Raw genomic sequence first — 20,700 nt, 5'->3', positions numbered from 1 at the left:
AGTATATCTAAACCCCTGGAGACTTCATCCTAGCTCCAGGGGCGTAAATATACGTATCTCACCACGATCACCGCTGCACATGCTCCCTAATGCGTGTTCACATCGCCGGCAGTTAGTGCAATCAAAGAATAAGAAAACATGTTCCAAAGCGCCTATGATCCATGACCACCGGCATCAATGAGATGCCGTGGTCACTGAGAAAGTGAAAACATACACATACACACACTATGTATATAAGTTAGGGGACATCTAGGTGCCAAATGATATCTAGTAGCTAAATAAAGAAGCATACTACTGTAATTTTTGCAAATAAGGGCTTGTAATTTGTGATGGATGCAGAACTAAAAAAAAAAAATACACCTTTATTTCCAAATAAAATATTGTCGCCATACGTTGTACTAGGGACATCATTTAACCTCCTTGGCGGTATGAAAAATACCGCCAGGAGGGAGCGCAGCAGTTTATTAAAAAAAATTTTTTTTTTTTATCATGTAGCGAGCCGAGGGCTCGCTACATGATAGCCGCTGCTGAGCGGCATCCCCCCGCCCGCTTCGATCGCCTTCGGCGATCTCCGATCAGGAAATCCCGTTCATAGAACGGGATTTCCTGGAGGGCTTCCCCCGTCGCCATGGCGACGGGGCGGGATGACGTCACCGACGTCACTGACGTCGGGACGTCATTGGGAGTCCCGGGCCACCCCTCGGCGCTGCCTGGCACTGATTGGCCAGGCAGCGCTGGGGTCTGGAGGGGGGGGGGGGGGCCCGCGCCGCAGCAGATAGCGGCGATCGGGCAGGGGCCGGCGGCGATCAGAGTGCTGGCGCAGCTAGCAAAGTGCTAGCTGCGTCCAGCAAAGCAAAAATTATGAAAATCGGCCCAGCAGGGCCTGAGCGGCACCCTCCGGCGGCTTACCCCGTGTCACACACGGGGTTACCGCCAAGGAGGTTAAATGTTGTAATAACTGGGACAAATGAGCAAATAAAATGTGTGGGTTTTATCCACAGTAGGACTTTTTATTTTAAAACTATAATGGCTGAAAACTGAGAAAAAAAAAAGATTTTTTCATTTTTTTTCTTATTATTCCGGTTAAAATGCATTTAGTATAAAATAATTCTTAGCAAAAAGTACCACCCAAAGAAAGACAAATTGGTGGATAAAAACAAGATATAGGTCATTCCAGTGTGATACATGTTGATAAAGTTATTGGTGAATGAATGGGAGGAGTGCTAAAACGTGAAAATTGCTCTGGTCCATAAGTGGAAAATTCCCTTAGTGGTCAACTGGTTAATCTACAAATATCTATTTCAACTAACACCTAAAAAAGTGTTGAAATTTCTCACTTGGTTTAAGGCGAATGTGCAAACTTCACCTTTAGCAATTTAATCATTATTTGTTTCAAGAAAAAAATGATCATGTAATATAAAAATTGTAGTCAAATGCAATACAGTCAGGGTTTTTCAATGAAAACAATTGCGTTATTCGTTTATTGCTTAATGAAATAGAGTTGCTTAAGGCATGAAAAGATTAAAAAACAAAAAACCTAATCACAGTGAAAGCCAGATATGACAGCATTGATTTCTGATGGTAATCACAAGATCCCAAGTGACAGGTTTAGATCAGGGTTATGTATGATCAGGCGCTGTGTCTATAGATTACCTCATGGAACGGATGTCCCAGCCTCGGATGGCAGTGTCACTGGCGGTGGCCACCTGGGTACAGTTGTGATGAGGGCTCCATCGCCCAGAGGTGAATTTCAGCTGCCCTTTGCCTTCCAGTGTGGTGGAATTTGACAGCTGTCCATAGAGAACAGAAGACATTGCACTGTGTTAGATTAATGTGCGGATGACAGTACAGAGATATAAGCTTACTGTGGCATCGTTATGCGCAAAGAAATTAGTGTAGAGTGAAAAAATAAGCACTATGTTTTGTTGAGTGATGATATACTTTAAATAACAAAACAATTATAACAAAAATGTAAAGCCTTGTACACATGTTAGATAAAAGTTGTTTGAAACGTCCCGCGACTGACAGATTTTGCAGTTCCGAGCGTCAGTTGTTGTAAAAGATGCGGATAAATGCCAAGGAAGAGCAACGGCTATCGGGTATTCTGCTTGATCCAACTGGCAGATCAATTCAGAAGACTATTGGGCAGATAACCGGCAGTTAGCTGGGGTGTATTAGTTGTTCAAATGAGATTATTCAGGAACATGCACAAGTTGTGTGAAATGTCACTTTTACTTGTGTGCGCAGCTTTATCGTCGTTGTTGAAAATGTTTGTTTCTCTTTGCCGGGAAAGGCCGTTTGAGCGACGTTGCTCGTTTGGGCGCGCTTATCTAGCGCGTGTAAGGACCTAAACCTTTTGCACACCAGCAGTCTCTGGCCTCTTACGGGCCAGAGACTGCTGGTACCAGAAAACGGCGCCTCCCAATATATTCCCGCACATACCTGCCACAACACTTACTGCTGCAGGCCCCTCTCTCTGCCAGCAGAGCTCTGTCAGCCGGTCAGGAGCCGCTTTCATTGGCTCCTGACGTTGTCCATCAATGTAAGCCAATGTGATTGGCTCACAGTGATCACGCGGCTCCTGACCTGCTCACAGAGCTCTGCCGTCCTATAGATGTCAGGGCGAGTGAACTGCGGCGGGTGCAGAGCAGTGAGATCGGGGGTAGCCGCTGGAGCGCACGGCAGGGAAGGTGAAATGTACGTCCTGTCAGAGCCGCGCAGCCACCTGCAGGTCGTAGATTTCTACCAACGCAGTCCAGAAGCGGTTAGGCAAATCTGAAACAAGAGTAATATGGAGGCTGACCTATTTCCTTTTAAACAATGCACATTGCCTGGCAGTCTTGCGGATTCTTTACATCTAATACTTTGTTAGTTGTAGACCAGGAACAAGCTTGCACATCAGGTGCTCTGACTGAAGTCTGACTGCATTAGCTGCATGTTTTATTAGCAGTTCGTTTCAGGTCTGTGATTCAGGCACTATCACAGTTAAATAAATCAACAGGACTACCAGGCAACTGTTACTTTTTAAAAGAAACTACATTTGGCAGCCACCATATGCTTCTTACTTAAAGGACAACTGTAACAAGAGGGATATGGAAGCTGCCATATAAATGTCCTTGAGTGTTAACCTAAACTGAGAAGGATGTGGATTTTTTCTTTTAAAATAATACCAGTTGCCTGACTCTCCTGCTCATCCTGTGTCTCTAAAGGCTCATACACACATCAGACTATATAGTCTTTGGAAAATGAAAGATCACAGACCAATCTTACCACCCTTCATGTAGTATGAGAGCCATACCTACACAGTCTTTTCTATGGAGCTGAACTCCACATCAGAAAAAAACCTTTGCAATATGCTGCACACACAGATACTGTACAGACACAAAAGATCAGTATCTGCAAAAGATCTGTTCCTGCCAAAAATCCATTCCTGCAAATTGCAATGATAGTCTATGAGATCTGCAGATCATCATACACACATGATTTAACTGACATTCATCTGCAGATCAAGCAATCATCCGCAGATCTGAAAATCCATCCTGGTGGATCTGATCTGCAGATGAATGTCAGTTAAATCATGTGTATATGATGATCTGCAGATCTCATAGACTATCATTGCAATTTGCTGATCTTTTGTGTCTGTACAGCATCTGTATGTGCAGCATCTTGCAAAGATTTTTTTTCTGATGGGGAGTTCAGCTCCATACACCGGCGTACCTACCGGGGATGCGACCCCCTCAGCCGCAGGGGGGCCCGGGGCTGCTCTAGGGCCCGCTCACTGTGCGCGGGGGGAGCGCTGCTCTGGACCCCCCAGCAAGGTGCTCAACTGGCCGCAGCGTCTAATAGACGCTGCGCCAGTTCATTCCCCGCTGCCCCGCTCCAGCAGCCTGCATAGTCTCCGTCAGGCAGAGCAGGGCTACGGCAAGATGGCCGCCGAAGAAGCCCTGCACTGGAGACTATTTGTGTCTCTAGTACAGGGCTTCGGCAGCCATCTTGCCGTAGCCCTGCACTCTGCCTGTCAGCGCGGGAGATGTGCTGCAGGAGGACTCGGGGAGCTGCGAGCCAGATGCCGGGAGAGGAGAAGACTTCTGTCAGGTAAGTGAATTGGTTTTTTTTCACAGGTGCATTTTTTTTTCTAGTGTCTGCTGCCTACATTGTGATTTTCAGGTGTCCGCTGCCCACATTACGATTTTCAGGTGTAGACTGCTGCCCACATTAGGATTTTCTGGTGTCTGTTGCCCACATTATACTTAGCAAAGAAGAAGAGGTTCCCTAAGACCGCACCACTCAAACAGTATTGAAATATGTCAATCTTTATTCAGTACAAAAAAGGGGATAAAAATGTATAAAAACACTAAAACCAAGGTACAGAAGGGCACATAATGATCACAATATTGTAGTATGTAGTCAATAAATAAGCCAAACTGCCTGTATATATAAACTCCTAATCTCTAGTCATACAGTATATGGCAGTAGTCTGCATCATGGATGATAAACAAATCCCCAGATATAAGGTCAGCCTCAAGTGTAAACATCAATCACAATGTGCATAAGAAAAACATGTGTAGTGTAATGAAAGGATAGTTCCAGAAAGCGGCCATCCGCAGATGAAGAAATGAAGATAAGAATATGAAATAAGGTGCAATGTTAAGCCTCACAATGAGGAGCAAAGTGCAGTGTGAGCTGAAAGAAGAGGCTGAAAACTTACCAGGGGTAAGGAAGAACAGGCAAGGATGGAGTGTGCCCCGAGAACGCCGTCGCGATTCGCCGCCTTCAATGCGCGGCTTCGTCTGGGTTGCCCACATTATGATTTTCAGGTGTCTGCTGCCCACATTACGATTTTCAGGTGTCTGCTGCCCACATTACGATTTTCAGGTGTCTGCTGCCCACATTACGATTTTCAGGTGTCTGCTGCCCACATTGCGATTTTCTGGTGTCTGCTGCCCACATTGCGATTTTCTGGTGTCTGCTGCCCACATTGCGATTTTCTGGTGTCTGCTGCCCACATTACGATTTTCTGGTGTCTGCTGCCCACATTACGATTTTCTGGTGTCTGCTGCCCACATTGCGATTTTCAGGTGTCTGCTGCCCACATTACGATTTTCTGGTCACTGCTGCCCACATTGCGATTTTCAGGTGTCTGCTGCCCACATTACGATTTTCAGGTGTCTGCTGCCCACATTACGATTTTCAGGTGTCTGCTGCCCACATTACGATTTTCAGGTGTCTGCTGCCCACATTACGATTTTCAGGTGTCTGCTGCCCACATTACGATTTTCAGGTGTCTGCTGCCCACATTACGATTTTCAGGTGTCTGCTGCCCACATTACAATTTTCAGGTGTCTGCTGCCCACATTACAATTTTCTGGTGTCTGCTGCCCACATTACAATTTTCTGGTGTCTGCTGTCCACATTGCGATTTTCAGGTGTCTGCTGCCCACATTACGATTTTCTGGTCACTGCTGCCCACATTGCGATTTTCTGGTCACTGCTGCCCACATTGCGATTTTCAGGTGTCTGCTGCCCACATTGCGATTTTCAGGTGTCTGCTGCCCACATTGCGATTTTCAGGTGTCTGCTGCCCACATTGCGATTTTCAGGTGTCTGCTGCCCACATTACGATTTTCAGGTGTCTGCTGCCCACATTACGATTTTCAGGTGTCTGCTGCCCACATTACGATTTTCAGGTGTCTGCTGCCCACATTACGATTTTCAGGTGTCTGCTGCCCACATTGCGATTTTCAGGTGTCTGCTGCCCACATTACGATTTTCTGGTGAACACTGCCGACGTTACGATTGTCTGGTGAATGCTGTCCATGTTACAATTTTCTGGTGAACGCTGCCCACATTACGATTTTCTGGTGAACTCTGCCCACATTACGATTGTCTGGTGAATGCTGTCCACATTACAATTTTCTGGTGACTGCTGCTCACGTTACGATTTTCTGGTGACTGGTGCCCACATTACGATTTTCTGGTGAACTCTGCCCACATTACGATTTTCTGGTGAACTCTGCCCACATTATGATTTTCTAATGGCCCACATTACGATTTTCTGGTGAACTCTGCCCACATTACGATTTTATGGCCCACATTACGATTTTCTGGCCCACATTACGATTGTCTGGTAAAATGCTGCCCACTTTCCAATTAATTTACAGTGAAACGCTGCCCCATTACGATTATTTGGCACCTATGGGGGGGGGCCCATCCAAATATTCGCAGGGGGGCCCAGTGATTTCTAGTTACGCCCCTGGCTCCATAGAAAAGACTGTGTAGAGTATGGCTCTCATACTACATGAAGGGTGGTAAGATTGGTCTGTGATCTTTCATTTTCCAAAGACTATAGTCTGATGTGTGTATGAGCCTTAATACTTTTAGCCACAGCCCCTGAACAAGCATGCAGATCAGGTGCTCTGACTGAAGTCAGACTGGATTAGCTGCATGCTTGTTTCAGGTGTGAGATTCAGCCACAGAGATCAGCAGGACTGCCAAGCAACTGGTATTGTTTATAAGGAAACATCAATATCCCTCTCAGTTAAGGTTCCCTTTAAGGGTGTCTGACACAAATAAGGGACCAATGCCATACCGCCATAGTCCACAATGTAATCTGCAGCTATGGCGATGCAGACTGAGTAATTTGGGCATGGGCCTTCTGCCATAATATAGCTGGAATCTGGATACTGGCGGGGGTCACTAAGCAGCGCCAAAGTTCAGATATTCTGTACCTGAACTCCAGATATCGCCAGAGGGGGTTAGTAAGCAGCACCCAGAGTTCAGCTATTATGTAGCTGAATTGCATATACTGGCAGAGGCAGAGAGAGGGGAGTAATCAGGCTCCCCGGGGTCAGCTATCATGTAGCTCCACCCAGGATCACATGCATCGTGGCGATCATTATCATTGGTTACTGTTAGGAGTAGGCAGGAAGGATAGTGTTAGGTAGGTAGGGGGATGTTAATGTAGTCATAGATGGGGGAGGGGTTAGTGTTGGGTTTAGGAAACGGAAGCCAATAGTAGAATATCAGCAGCATTACCATTATTCTGACTAGTGGAAATAGTTTACCACAAGATCCAGTGCCCACATCACCGGGCACCTCATTTCCATATATGCCCAATGCCATTACTCATACAATTTTCATTGTAGCAGCTTCTCCCTGACTACCACCTGTGGGTGATGATGGGCTGGTGGGAGGAGTTTGGACAGAGGATAGAGTGCTGTTCAGTTCAGCGAAGCATTATCTGACATTGGGACATGCACTGCATAGGCAGCCTCCAGGTAATATTAAATGTAAAATGAAGAAATGGTTTACCTGCAATACCAAAAACGTTATGCTTTGCAACTCATGACAGCCACATAGTATGCATTAAATAAACACGAACCAGAGCTTTATGTCTGGGAAAGCCAAGCAGGGCTGGGACAAGGTTCTCCAGTACAAGAGGCAAACATTCCAAAGTGTGCACCCCCCCCCCCCCCCGTATAGGTAGGCAGATGTGCCCCCAGTATTCAGTAGAAACCCTTATACCCTAGTATAGATAGTCAGATGTGCCCCCAGTATTCAGTAGCCCCCCTCACCAATATAGGTAGCCAGATGTGCCTCCAGTGTTCAGGAGGTCTTCCCCCCACAGTATAGGTAGCCAGATGTGCCCCCAGTATTCAGTAGAAACCCTTATACCCTAGTATAGATAGTCAGATGTGCCCCCAGTATTCAGTAGCCCCCCTCAACAGTATAGGTAGCCAGATGTGCCTCCAGTGTTCAGGAGGTCTTCCCCCCACAGAATAGGTAGCCAGATGTGCCCCCAGTATTCAGTAGGTACCCCTACCCCAGTATAGGTAGCCAGATGTTCCTCCAGTATTCAGCAGCCCCTCTCACCAGTATAGGTAGCCAAATGTGCCCCTAGTATTCAGTAGCCCCCTAACCAATATAGATAGCCAGATGTGCCACCAGTATTCAGTAGCCTTCTCACCAATGTAGATAGCCAGATGTGCTCCCAGTATTCAGTAGGTTTCCCTCCCCAGTATAGGTAGCGAGATGTGCCCCAAGTATTCAGTAGATTCCCCCAGTATAGGTAGCCAGATGTGCCCCCAGTATTCAGCAGGTGACACCACCCCAGTATAGGTAGTCAGATGTGTCCCCAGTATTCAGTAGGTCCCACATATAGGTAAGCTAGATGCGCTCTCAGTATTCAGTAGGTATCCCTCCCCAGTATAGGTAGCCAGATGTGCCTGCAATATTTAGTAGATCCCTCCCTCCCCCCAGTATAGGTAGCCAGCTGTGCCCAAGTATTCAGTAGATCCCCCCCCCAGCATAGCTAGCCAGATGTATCCCCAGTATTCAGTAGGTCAACCCACCCCAGTATAAATAGCCAGATGTGTCCCTAGTATTCAGTAGGTCCCTACCCCAGTATAGGTAGTCTGATGTTCCTCCGGTATTCAATAGGTCCTCCCCATATAGATAGTCAGATGTGCCTCCAGTATTAGGTAGATTAACCCCAAGTATATGTGTCCGGATGTGCCCCCAGTATTGGGTAGGTTTCCCCTTCCCAGTATAGCTAGCCAAATGTGCCACCAGTGTGCCCCTCCCCCATGTCTCTAAGCCCAGAGGCTCTGCAACGTCTACCTCATCTCGTCCTGTGGACAAGACTCTCAGCACATGCAGGATTACCTTCTGGTCTTAAGGGGCCCATATTTGTATTTGAAGAGAAAGGAAATAGGAGAGTGGCACTCCCTAATCTATATTTGCAAGCAGTGCGTAAGAAAGCAATACAATCTCACCATACCATCTGTGGTGACCCTTGTCTTCTGCTGGGACGTGTGCTCCGCGGATGGGGAATGAAGAAAGTGTAGATGCAATTTTCCAAATGAAGAAAAAGAAGAAAGGACTCCGGGCACCTTCCGTCCAGTGCTTTTATTGCAAGTAATAGCAGACAATGTTCTGGGCACCATGTCCAAAAGATACCTCCATCTGGTGGTCCTCAGTGGTGATGGTGCGGTGGAGGTGGGGGAGCCAGGGCACTAAGTGGGACTGGCGACGGCCGTTTCGCATCTATCCAGACGCTTGGTCACGCTGCGTACCACTGTACTGGGTGAGCGACATACATCCGGCATATAGCGGGGGCAAGCTCCGCCTCTTCCAGGTGCTGCGTTCACCGCTAGTGATTGGAGAGAGAGGGGAAGGTGGAAGCCGGAAGAGGCAAACGTCCCGCTGTTGCTACAAGACCCATAATGCTAAGCGCTTAGGTACGCCTACGGAGGCTGAATAAACGGCCTCATTGCGTATGGTAGCTATAGCAACAGCAACCAATACCCATAACGTCCCGCATAGCAAGTTTGGATGTGTAAATTTTCACATACCAATCGGCAAAAGTCTGTAGTGTCGCAAGTGAGGCATTATTACTGCCTACTACTTGCTCAGCGTGTGACATTGCCCCACCTATCCTCTCTAGTGTAAATTGTGACTAAAAGTGACAATTAAAAACTATTAAATCTGGGAGAGATCAGCTGGACCAGCACCTCTATTTAAACATACACTGATATACAGTCCTAACTTATTAATTATTCTAGTACAGAATAATAATTTACTTTACCTGTAGTTAAATGGGGACCTTAGATCTTAAATTATACACAAGGGAGAGCAAAAAGGAAATTATAAATCAAATGTAAATAGCTCCACCAACACCAGTACCACAGGGAACATTATGTTGCATCTCATCAAAGCTAAAATATTGGCGTCAGAGACATATACAGACCCCCATACATTCTGAATACTACAGATTTTAGGGGTCTAACATACAAGCAAGTTCAATTTTGTCATTCAACCCTCCTGGACCCATTGCTTCTGTTCGTAATATGATACGTGTCTCTCTTCTAAGAAGCAATTTGTCTCTGTCCCCTCCCCTCGTAGGGGCTTCCACCTTCTCCAACACTGCAAAAATAAGGCCACGACTTGACCTCCCATGTTCCTCTCTCATGTGCTGGTACAGCTCTGGTACAGCTCTTCCCTGCCTTAATGGTACGAACGTGTTCCCCTATCCAAATCTTTATTGGCCTAGTGGTCTGGCCTATATAAAATTTTTTGCATGGACAGAATAATACATAGACCACATATTCCGTCTGGCAGGTGAAGAAATGTTTGATTTTAAATTCCACCCCTCCTATTTGGATAACTTTAGATGTGAACATCTTAGGGCAAAATTTACAGTGCCCGCACTTGAAGTTCCCTACGGGAATATGTCGGTCAAGCCATGTGTTTGGTTTAGGTGACACAAACTCACTTTTAGTGAGCATATTGGCAAGGGTAGGTGCTCTCCTGAAAACTACCCGTGGGGGTCCCCCTACTTTCCGAAACAAATCAGGGTCATGTTGAATTATTTCCCAATGCTTGAAAACACTTTCTCTAATCCTATTGGCCATGGGAGTATAGTCAAAGGTGAATACTAATCTTCCCACCTCATCCACTTTCTTGTTTTTCCCTTGCAAAAGAGTTTTCCTATCCTTCCCCTGAGCTTTACATATTGCCTTAATCATTAACTGCATATCGTAGCCTCTTTTGCGGAAGCTATTCGTTAGGTCCCTGGCCTGATTCTCAAAAGTCTGCTGCGAACAATTATTCCTACTGAGGCGTAGATATTGGCCATATGGGATAGCCTCCACTACATGTCTGGGGTGGAAGATCCCTGCATGGAGGACCGAATTGGTCGCAGTCGGCTTCCGATATCCTTCACTGATCAATTTATTGTTCACCACTTTGAGCCTGAGGTCCAGGAAGACCACCTCCTCTCTGACCATCTCTGAGGTGAATTGCATATTTATATCATTGATATTCAAGTAATTTACAAATTGCGAAAATTGGGCCTCCAAACCTAACCACACCACCAAAAATCTATTAACCCTTCGCACACTCACATGCAAATGTTCAAACAATTGCATTCACAGATTCACTCATCCAGGCACAACTGTTATCCCTACAGCTAAATTAAAAGCCAGGGTTTTAGTTCACAGAAGAATGCATTCTTATGCTTAATCACCTATACTGCGCAGAAGTACCCAAGTAAACATAGGTGTCCTAACTCTGGCCCTGTAACATGCATAGTGCAGACATGCAAACACATTCATTGCATCAAACCTATCAATGGATTAGGAGCACACATCCTAACTTCCTCTCCTGGGAAAGACAGTGCATCTTACCAATCGCACAAGGGAGCTAATGTTATGTGTCCATGTGCACCATGCGCATACACCAGCATAAGCTGTCTGCATGCTGACAAACATACAGGGGAAGGGGGGAGTGCACCGAATTGGACCCTAGCCACAGGGGTCAATGATAAGAATAAACATACATATATCCAGGCACATCGCCTCTAGTTAGGACATTAAATAAATTATTAGGGAAAGGGAGGTGCTGAAGGGGGTGTGGCTAGAAAACAGCAAAAATCTATTAACCCTTCGCACACTCACATGCAAATGTTCAAACAATTGCATTCACAGATTCACTCATCCAGGCACAACTGTTATCCCTACAGCTAAATTAAAAGCCAGGGTTTTAGTTCACAGAAGAATGCATTCTTATGCTTAATCACCTATACTGCGCAGAAGTACCCAGGTAAACATAGGTGTCCTAACTCTGGCCCTGCAACATGCATAGTGCAGACATGCAAACACATTCATTGCATCAAACCTATCAATGGATTAGGAGCACACATCCTAACTTCCTCTCCTGGGAAAGACAGTGCATCTTACCAATCGCACAAGGGAGCTAATGTTATGTGTCCATGTGCACCATGCGCATACACCAGCATAAGCTGTCTGCATGCTGACAAACATACAGGGGAAGGGGGGAGTGCACCGAATTGGACCCTAGCCACAGGGGTCAATGATAAGAATAAACATACATATATCCAGGCACATCGCCTCTAGTTAGGACATTAAATAAATTATTAGGGAAAGGGAGGTGCTGAAGGGGGTGTGGCTAGAAAACAGCAAAAATCTATTAACCCTTCGCACACTCACATGCAAATGTTCAAACAATTGCATTCACAGATTCACTCATCCAGGCACAACTGTTATCCCTACAGCTAAATTAAAAGCCAGGGTTTTAGTTCACAGAAGAATGCATTCTTATGCTTAATCACCTATACTGCGCAGAAGTACCCAGGTAAACATAGGTGTCCTAACTCTGGCCCTGTGAACTAAAACCCTGGCTTTTAATTTAGCTGTAGGGATAACAGTTGTGCCTGGATGAGTGAATCTGTGAATGCAATTGTTTGAACATTTGCATGTGAGTGTGCGAAGGGTTAATAGATTTTTGCTGTTTTCTAGCCACACCCCCTTCAGCACCTCCCTTTCCCTAATAATTTATTTAATGTCCTAACTAGAGGCGATGTGCCTGGATATATGTATGTTTATTCTTATCATTGACCCCTGTGGCTAGGGTCCAATTCGGTGCACTCCCCCCTTCCCCTGTATGTTTGTCAGCATGCAGACAGCTTATGCTGGTGTATGCGCATGGTGCACATGGACACATAACATTAGCTCCCTTGTGCGATTGGTAAGATGCACTGTCTTTCCCAGGAGAGGAAGTTAGGATGTGTGCTCCTAATCCATTGATAGGTTTGATGCAATGAATGTGTTTGCATGTCTGCACTATGCATGTTACAGGGCCAGAGTTAGGACACCTATGTTTACCTGGGTACTTCTGCGCAGTATAGGTGATTAAGCATAAGAATGCATTCTTCTGTGAACTAAAACCCTGGCTTTTAATTTAGCTGTAGGGATAACAGTTGTGCCTGGATGAGTGAATCTGTGAATGCAATTGTTTGAACATTTGCATGTGAGTGTGCGAAGGGTTAATAGATTTTTGCTGTTTTCTAGCCACACCCCCTTCAGCACCTCCCTTTCCCTAATAATGTATTTAATGTCCTAACTAGAGGAGATGTGCCTGGATATATGTATGTTTATTCTAACCACACCACCAGGACGTCGTCCACGTACCTGGACCACTGTCTGACGTACACTCGGAACGGATTCATGTCCGAGTGAACTACAGATTCCTCCCACGCCCCCAAAAACAGGTTAGCAAAGGAGCACGCCACTGGGGTCCCCATAGCTGTCCCCGCGACCTGATGGTACCAACGGCCGTCAAACATGAAAGCATTGTGGGTGAGCACAAAGTCTAAACATTGACAAATAAATTCGCTGAAATCATCATCCTTATTGGAGCGCTGTAGATACCTTCTGACGGCCTGTACCCCCAGGTCTTGGGGAATCCTGCTATACAGAATGACCACATCAATGGTGGCCAGCCTGTCACCAGGGACCCAAGTGGTGCGCTCCACCATTTGCAACGCCTCTAGTGTGTCCCTTAAATAGGAGGGCACCCCCATCAAAAGGGGGCGCAGGAGATGGTCCAGGTACCTGGACAGTATGAGACCCACAGCCTGAGACTATGGGGCGTCCCAGTGGTGCATCCATGGACTTGTGCAATTTTGGAATATGATTCCAGACTGGTCGCCTGGGGTAGGCCGGGAGGAGATCACCCACCAACTTTTTGAGGAGAAATTCCCTCTCAACCCCACCTCCACCGCACCATCACCACTGAGGACCACCAGATGGAGGTATCTTTTGGACATGGTACCCAGAACATTGTCTGCTATTACTTGCAATAAAAGCACTGGACTGAAGGTGCCCGGAGTCCTTTCTTCTTTTTCTTCATTTGGAAACTTAAGGGGCCCATACACTGGCCGATTTCAGCGTTCAATCAATCGATTTGCGGCCGATTTCAATTGATTTGATTTGTCTGTCAGGATGGAAAATCTAGGTTGATCTGCTGCTGGCTAGAGATAGAGTTTCATTGATCTAATGGTACAGTAATGCCTTTAGATCAATTTTTTTAATAGATTTCCAAAAGATTTCAGAATTGTTCCTACTTTGTGGCACACATCAGATTCTTGTCAGATTCGGCCTGACAGGCATCTGACAGAAATCTGATAGTCGAATCTGCTGCAAACCCATCAGTGTATGGCCACTTTTAGCGAGTCATTCTGAGGCTGGTGAATCATGCTCTTACTACTGAGGACAATGGCAAGTACGCACACAATCAACACTCTCAGTATGTCCAATAATCTTCAGGAGAGATCACAAATGTCAAGTTTATTGCAGACTTGGACAGTTTTTTTGGTTAAAAAAAAAAAAAAAAAAAAAAAGACACAATGAAATCCTGTGTAAATGTATTTGACAGATGAAATACTGCATCTAACAATGTAAAGCACATTAATATTAATCAAAGAAGAGAGCAAAGCATTATATGAAGGAAGCGAGGTGTTTGATCACAATGTTTATAACCGACACAGACAGTCTCCAGAGTAAGAAGCGGGGAATCCGGAGGGCAAGGGCAACACACTTGCCTCCAACCCCCCAATGTATCATCTGTTCACTATCAGCAAGCCTGAAATCCACTAGGCATAAAAGCTAGTCATGCTGGGAATTTCAAATCGACTGACTTGTGCCATATGATAACATGGCAGGGGGCCATAGCTTGGATGCATGCAGTCTTGCCATGTGAGGGCTGCACAGCACATAAGATGCAGCAATGGGGACACTTGCTGGTGGTATACTGAATTTAAGCCAGCAGGGAGAACTTTGTATACATCAGCTATATACAGGCAAGATAAATCTGTACACCAGTTATATGTAACACAGGCAGGGCCACTAGCAATACTCCAGCTGTTCAGACGCTGTCATTCCAAATAGCCCTGACAGCAAAAAGCCAGCATTTCCTGCTGAATCTTGCAGTCTCCACACATCAAGATGTTTGAAGGCCTAAATGTGCCCATATAGCATCATAACTGATAGCCTAATAAGACTAGCCAGAAGGAGAAATGTTATATGTAATCAGAGCCTGGAGACCCAAAATGCTGATCAGAGAAGAAGCACTGCCTTTTGCAGGCATGTTAAAGTGGGCCTCAACTCAGAACTTCCTCTCTGCTCTAAAATATAAGCAACAGCATAATACCCTTTAAAGAAAAATATTCCTTTGAACTCTTGAAATAAATCTGCAGTGTGTCTACTTCTCCTTTCATGGAAACAGACTGGTTAACATTCTGTGTTTACATATTAGCTGTCAGTCAAAGACTGCCTAATTTCTTTGCTGACACAGCTGAGAGATCAAATTAAACTTGTAATTACTTAAAGATGAGAGGGCTATTCTCTCTAAAGACACCCATTTATTGCTCTTTGTTTTCCTTGTGTCCTGGGTATGAGTTCAGGTCCACTTTAAGAGAGGTACCACATTAGCATCTGTGAGAAACCGAGACGATTTCCCACAAGTGGTTTTCCGCATGATATGTGCTTTTGTCTGCGATTGAACACATTTTTGTTGGGGGGGGGGGGGGGGGAGAGGTTGTTGTGGGTTTTTTTTAGTAGACAGTGAATTTAAATGAGGAATCACATGCACTGTGTGGAAAAGTAGTGCAGGTTTTTTAAACACTATACAGAAATGCAAATGGCTCCTAAAACACAGCAGCCCCATAGGAAAGCATTAGGTCTGGGACCCACTAGCAGTGCTTTGCTAAGTGCTTGTGATTTGAAAAGCTTTTGCTAATGTAATGCTGTGGGGGATTTAAAAAAATAAATAAAATCACATCCCTCAAGTGGAATCACACACATAGGCCTGGAACCAACTAGTGAACCGTTTCTAAGCTTTTTCTTAGAGCTTGTGATATGAAAAGCTCTTGCTAATGTAATGCTATGTGAGTGATCCCACTTGAGTGATATTTTTTTATAAAATCACCCATAGCATTACATTAACAAGAGCTTTTAAAACCACCAGCACTTAGAAAAGCGCTGCTAGTGGGTCCCAGGCCATAGCACTACATTAGCAATAGCTTTTAAAACCGCCGCCAATTAGAAAATCACTGCTAGTGGGTCCCAGGCCATAGCATTACCTTAGCAAGGGATTTTCAAACCACTGGCGCTTAGAAAAGCGTTGCTAGTGGGTCCCAGGCCATAACATTACATTAGCAAGGGTTTTTAAAAATACAAGCGCTTAGAAAAGCGCTGCTAGTGGGTTCCAGGACTTGCTTCCTCTTTCCAATACGATTTGGCAATGTGGCAAAAGGCCGCCAATTTAAACAAGTATGACCCCAGCCTAAAACATTTAACACAACAGGAGAATGTTTACCTATTATTTATAAAAATGACTCATGAAATGCTTACTAAACCACCAACCCCTGACGTGGGCTGACATACTCTGACCAGGGCAAACAATAGCAAAGGTTTCTATTTAGGGTCTTTTCTTCTGTGATTCGGTACCTGGAGCTTGAGTGGCTATTATGGATATTAAACAGCTCAGCGCCTTCCGCTGTGGCTACTCAAGCAAACGGGTCATTTTGACAGCAAGCCTCAGCACTGACGATATACAGTATTTGTTTGTCAGGGCGTATTGGTGCCTCCAAAGATCACCCGCCCCTTTGCAGTGGAAGAAAAAGTAATCCTGGAAGTTTTCTCTCAGCAGGACTTGTTAGATCACTCTGATCTAGTCCCTCCTACCGCCCTGATCTGGGTGTCCATGATGTTCAAGCAAAAACTACGTGTGATCCCATGGACTGGATCTGTGGAGAAGGAAGTGACCTCTAGGTAGGGCAGTGTGCAATTTTTCAAGCAATCAGTGCATTGTAATTTCTTTCAGGCTGGGAACACACTTAGCAGAAACGCTAGCATTGCAGAAAACGCATCATTTTTGCCGCTAATGGAAGTCAATGGGCCGTATCAAAAACGCATATGCGTTTGTGATGCGTTTTCAAACATGCGTTTTTAAAAACGCTGGTTTTGTTCCATATTTTTCAAAAACGCACATAATGAAAGTCAATGGTAATGCAATGTGCGTTTTGTATGCATTTTTTCAAGCATTTTTTTTTTTCTTAAAATTGTTTTCTGATGTATTTCCGCTTCCTGTTGTCTTCCTAGCGATTTGCATAAAACGCAATAGAAAAAGCATGGAAAACACATAAAATTGTATATGCCTGAAAAGGCTAGAAAAACGCATATGCGGCAAAAAACAAACTAACAACCCAACCCAACCCCCCCCCCCCCTTCCCCGCACATGACAGAATACTCGCCTTTTAACGCACAGCCATGTGTGCACCCAGCCTCAGGGATATGAGCTATCTGATGGGCAACTCCAGTAACAGGGATAGGACAATGGGCAAGCAATCATACTGGTGGGGTTGGTGAGTGTACAGGATCTTCTAAAAAAATTAGCATATTGTGATAAAGTTCATTAATTTCTGTAATGTACTGATAAACATTAGACTTTCATATATTTTAGATTCATTACACACAACTGAAGTAGTTCAAGCCTTTTATTGTTTTTCTTATTGATGATTTTGGCATACAGCTCATGAAAACCCAAAATTCCTATCTCAAAAAATTAGCATATTTCATCCGACCAATAAAAGAAAAGTGTTTTTAAAACAAAAAAAGTCAACCTTCAAATAATTATGTTCAGTTATGCACTCAATACTTGGTCGGGAATCCTTTTGCAGAAATGACTGCTTCAATGCGGCGTGGCATGGAGGCAATCAGCTTGTGGCACTGCTCAGGTGTTATGGAGGCCCAGGATGCTTCAATAGCGGCCTTAAGCTCATCCAGAGTGTTGGGTCTTGCGTCTCTCAACTTTCTCTTCACAATATCCCACAGATTCTTTATGGGGTTCAGATCAGGAGAGTTGGCAGGCCAATTGAGCACAGTAATACCATGGTCAGTAAACCATTTACCAGTGGTTTTGGCACTGTGAGCAGGTGCCAGGTCGTGCTGAAAAATGAAATCTTCATCTCCATAAAGCTTTTCAGTAGATGGAAGCATGAAGTGCTCCAAAACCTCCTGATAGCTAGCTGCATTGACCCTGCCCTTGATAAAACACAGTGGACCAACACCAGTAGCTGACATGGTACCCCAGACCATCACTGACTGTGGGTATTTGACACTGTACTTCAGGCATTTTGGCATTTCCCTCTCCCCAGTCTTCCTCCAGACTCTGGCACCTTGATTTCCGAATGACATGTAAAAGTTGCTTTTATCCGAAAAAAGTAGTTTGGACCGCTGAGCAACAGTCCAGTGCTGCTTCTCTGTAGCCCAGGTCAGGCGCTTCTGCCGCTGTTTCTGGTTAAAAAGTGGGTTCATGCTTCCATCTGCTGAAAAGCTTTATGGAGATGAAGATTTCATTTTTCAGCACGACCTGGCACCTGCTCACAGTGCCAAAACCACTTGTAAATGGTTTACTGACCATGGTATTACTGTGCTCAATTGGCCTGCCAACTCTCCTGACCTGAACCCCATAGAGAATCTGTGGGATATTGTGAAGAGAAAGTTGAGAGACACAAGACCCAACACTCTGGATGAGCTTAAGGCCGCTATCGAAGCATCCTGGGCCTCCATAACACCTGAGCAGTGCCACAGGCTGATTGCCTCCATGCCACGCCGCATTGAAGCAGTCATTTCTGCAAAAGGATTCCCGACCAAGTATTGAGTGCATAACTGAACATAATTATTTGAAGGTTGACTTTTTTTTGTTTTAAAAATACTTTTCTTTTATTGGTCGGATGAAATATGCTAATTTTTTGAGATAGGAAATTTGGGTTTTCATGAGCTGTACGCCAAAATCATCAATAAGAAAAACAATAAAAGGCTTGAACTACTTCAGTTGTGTGTAATGAATCTAAAATATATGAAAGTCTAATGTTTATCAGTACATTACAGAAAATAATGAACTTTATCACAATATGCTAATTTTTTGAGAAGATCCTGTATACTCATCCCTAAATAGACGTGGGTATGGTTAAAAGCATGCCCAGTAACACTGCTCAGGGTCCCTGTAATGAAAGTCTCTCACTTCTGCTAAATATCGCAAAATTTAATTTGTATTTTTGCATGTGTGAAAAAAAACTTACATCTTGCATTATAAATTCGGTACTTATCCGTTAGCAGGGCGCATCCGGCAGGTGGCGCTAATTACTATTCCCCCTCCAGGCCGCCATGGATAGTAGGGAAAGATGTAACTCTGGTGGAGTTTTGTCACCACCTGCCGGATGCGCCCGGCTAACGGATAGGTACCATAAATTCACTCATTGCATGTGATTTTCCATTAGCTTTCGATATCAGCAGTAAAAAAAAATAAAAATGCGGCAAATGCAAACAAACATTAATAGTACCACGATTAACACCCCCATGGAGGAAAGACTTCTTCGACAGTGGGAGGGACGAGTACCTAACAAATTGCATTGCAAGCTGTTAGTGGAAACTAACATCCTCCAAGTGGTAGACAGGTTGTATGTGTGCTCATTGTGTATTTGTATCCCATGAGTGGGGTCTGCACTTTTTTGCAGGTAAGCATTCATCTGTTTTTAAGTAGCGCTGTTAATTTCTTTGCTATGTTTGATTTAATTCTGGTCAGCTGCTCCCACTTGTTAGTTTTCCTTTGGTGTATATGCAGAGCCTCTGTTTGGGTTCAAGGTGCGTTTGCAGTTCCTGGGGGGGCTCAGCGCATCTCTGAGCTGAGGCCATTCAGAGGCGGCCTGGTGATGCGCTGATCCCACTTTTTCTGCGCAATTCTTAATTTTACTGGTAGCGCGCCCAGGCTATGCATATGCATAGGTAGGTTTTAGTTAGTGTTAGGTCCCCTCCCATGGAGGAAAGACTTCTTCGACAGTGGGAGGGACGAGTACCTAACAAATTGCATGCAAGCTGTTAGTGGAAACTAACATCCTCCAAGTGGTAGACAGGTTGTATGTGTGCTCATTGTGTATTTGTATCCCATGAGTGGGGTCTGCACTTTTTTGCAGGTAAGCATTCATCTGTTTTTAAGTAGCGCTGTTAATTTCTTTGCTATGTTTGATTTAATTCTGGTCAGCTGCTCCCACTTGTTAGTTTTTCTTTGGTGTATATGCAGAGCCTCTGTTTGGGTTCAAGGTGCGTTTGCAGTTCCTGGGGGGGCTCAGCGCATCTCTGAGCTGAGGCCATTCAGAGGCGGCCTGGTGATGCGCTGATCCCACTTTTTCTGCGCAATTCTTAATTTTACTGGTAGCGCGCCCAGGCTATGCATATGCATAGGTAGGTTTTAGTTAGTGTTAGGTCCCCTCCCATGGAGGAAAGACTTCTTCGACAGTGGGAGGGACGAGTACCTAACAAATTGCATTGCAAGCTGTTAGTGGAAACTAACATCCTCCAAGTGGTAGACAGGTTGTATGTGTGCTCATTGTGTATTTGTATCCCATGAGTGGGGTCTGCACTTTTTTGCAGGTAAGCATTCTTCTGTTTTTAAGTAGCGCTGTTAATTTCTTTGCTATGTTTGATTAACACATATGGAAAATGCTGCAGAGATAGGTGTGCAAGGCAGCTCAAAACGGCGCAGGGAAATCTGGTCGCACTATGAGCCGCCATAGGCCATAATGTGAATCACGGCTATAGCGGTGCTCAGACAGTAATTTACTATAACAATTACTATAAAACAGCGTAATTCGATTTTTGCATGAGCAGGGTGAGCCGTTTTTCAGCTTCAGCCCGCGCCCAAACATCCCGGCACCATTTTTGCATGCATTTTGCATGTATGCAAAGGTGCATCAGGCCTGGAACCCATTCTAGCGCTTTTTTGAGGGTTTAGGGAGCGCTTTAAATCGCGAGCGACTGCCCTAAACGCTCTGCCAATGTA

General features: G+C 44.9%; 1 protein-coding gene across 1 annotated transcript in view; it reads right to left on the bottom strand.

Moving 5' to 3' along the window:
• The window catches only part of EIPR1 (EARP complex and GARP complex interacting protein 1), a 316,345-nt gene that overhangs the window by 38,853 nt on the left and 256,792 nt on the right, over window positions 1–20,700 (bottom strand). The window contains exon 6 of the mRNA XM_068280351.1: window positions 1,654–1,790. Within this exon, the coding sequence (XP_068136452.1) occupies window positions 1,654–1,790 (137 nt within the window). The remainder of the gene's footprint in view (window positions 1–1,653; window positions 1,791–20,700) is intronic.

This window comes from Hyperolius riggenbachi, chromosome 4 (genome assembly GCF_040937935.1).
Source record: "Hyperolius riggenbachi isolate aHypRig1 chromosome 4, aHypRig1.pri, whole genome shotgun sequence".
In the NCBI taxonomy this organism is placed as follows: domain Eukaryota; kingdom Metazoa; phylum Chordata; class Amphibia; order Anura; family Hyperoliidae; genus Hyperolius; species Hyperolius riggenbachi.
This window is presented reverse-complemented; position numbering and strand designations above follow the sequence as displayed.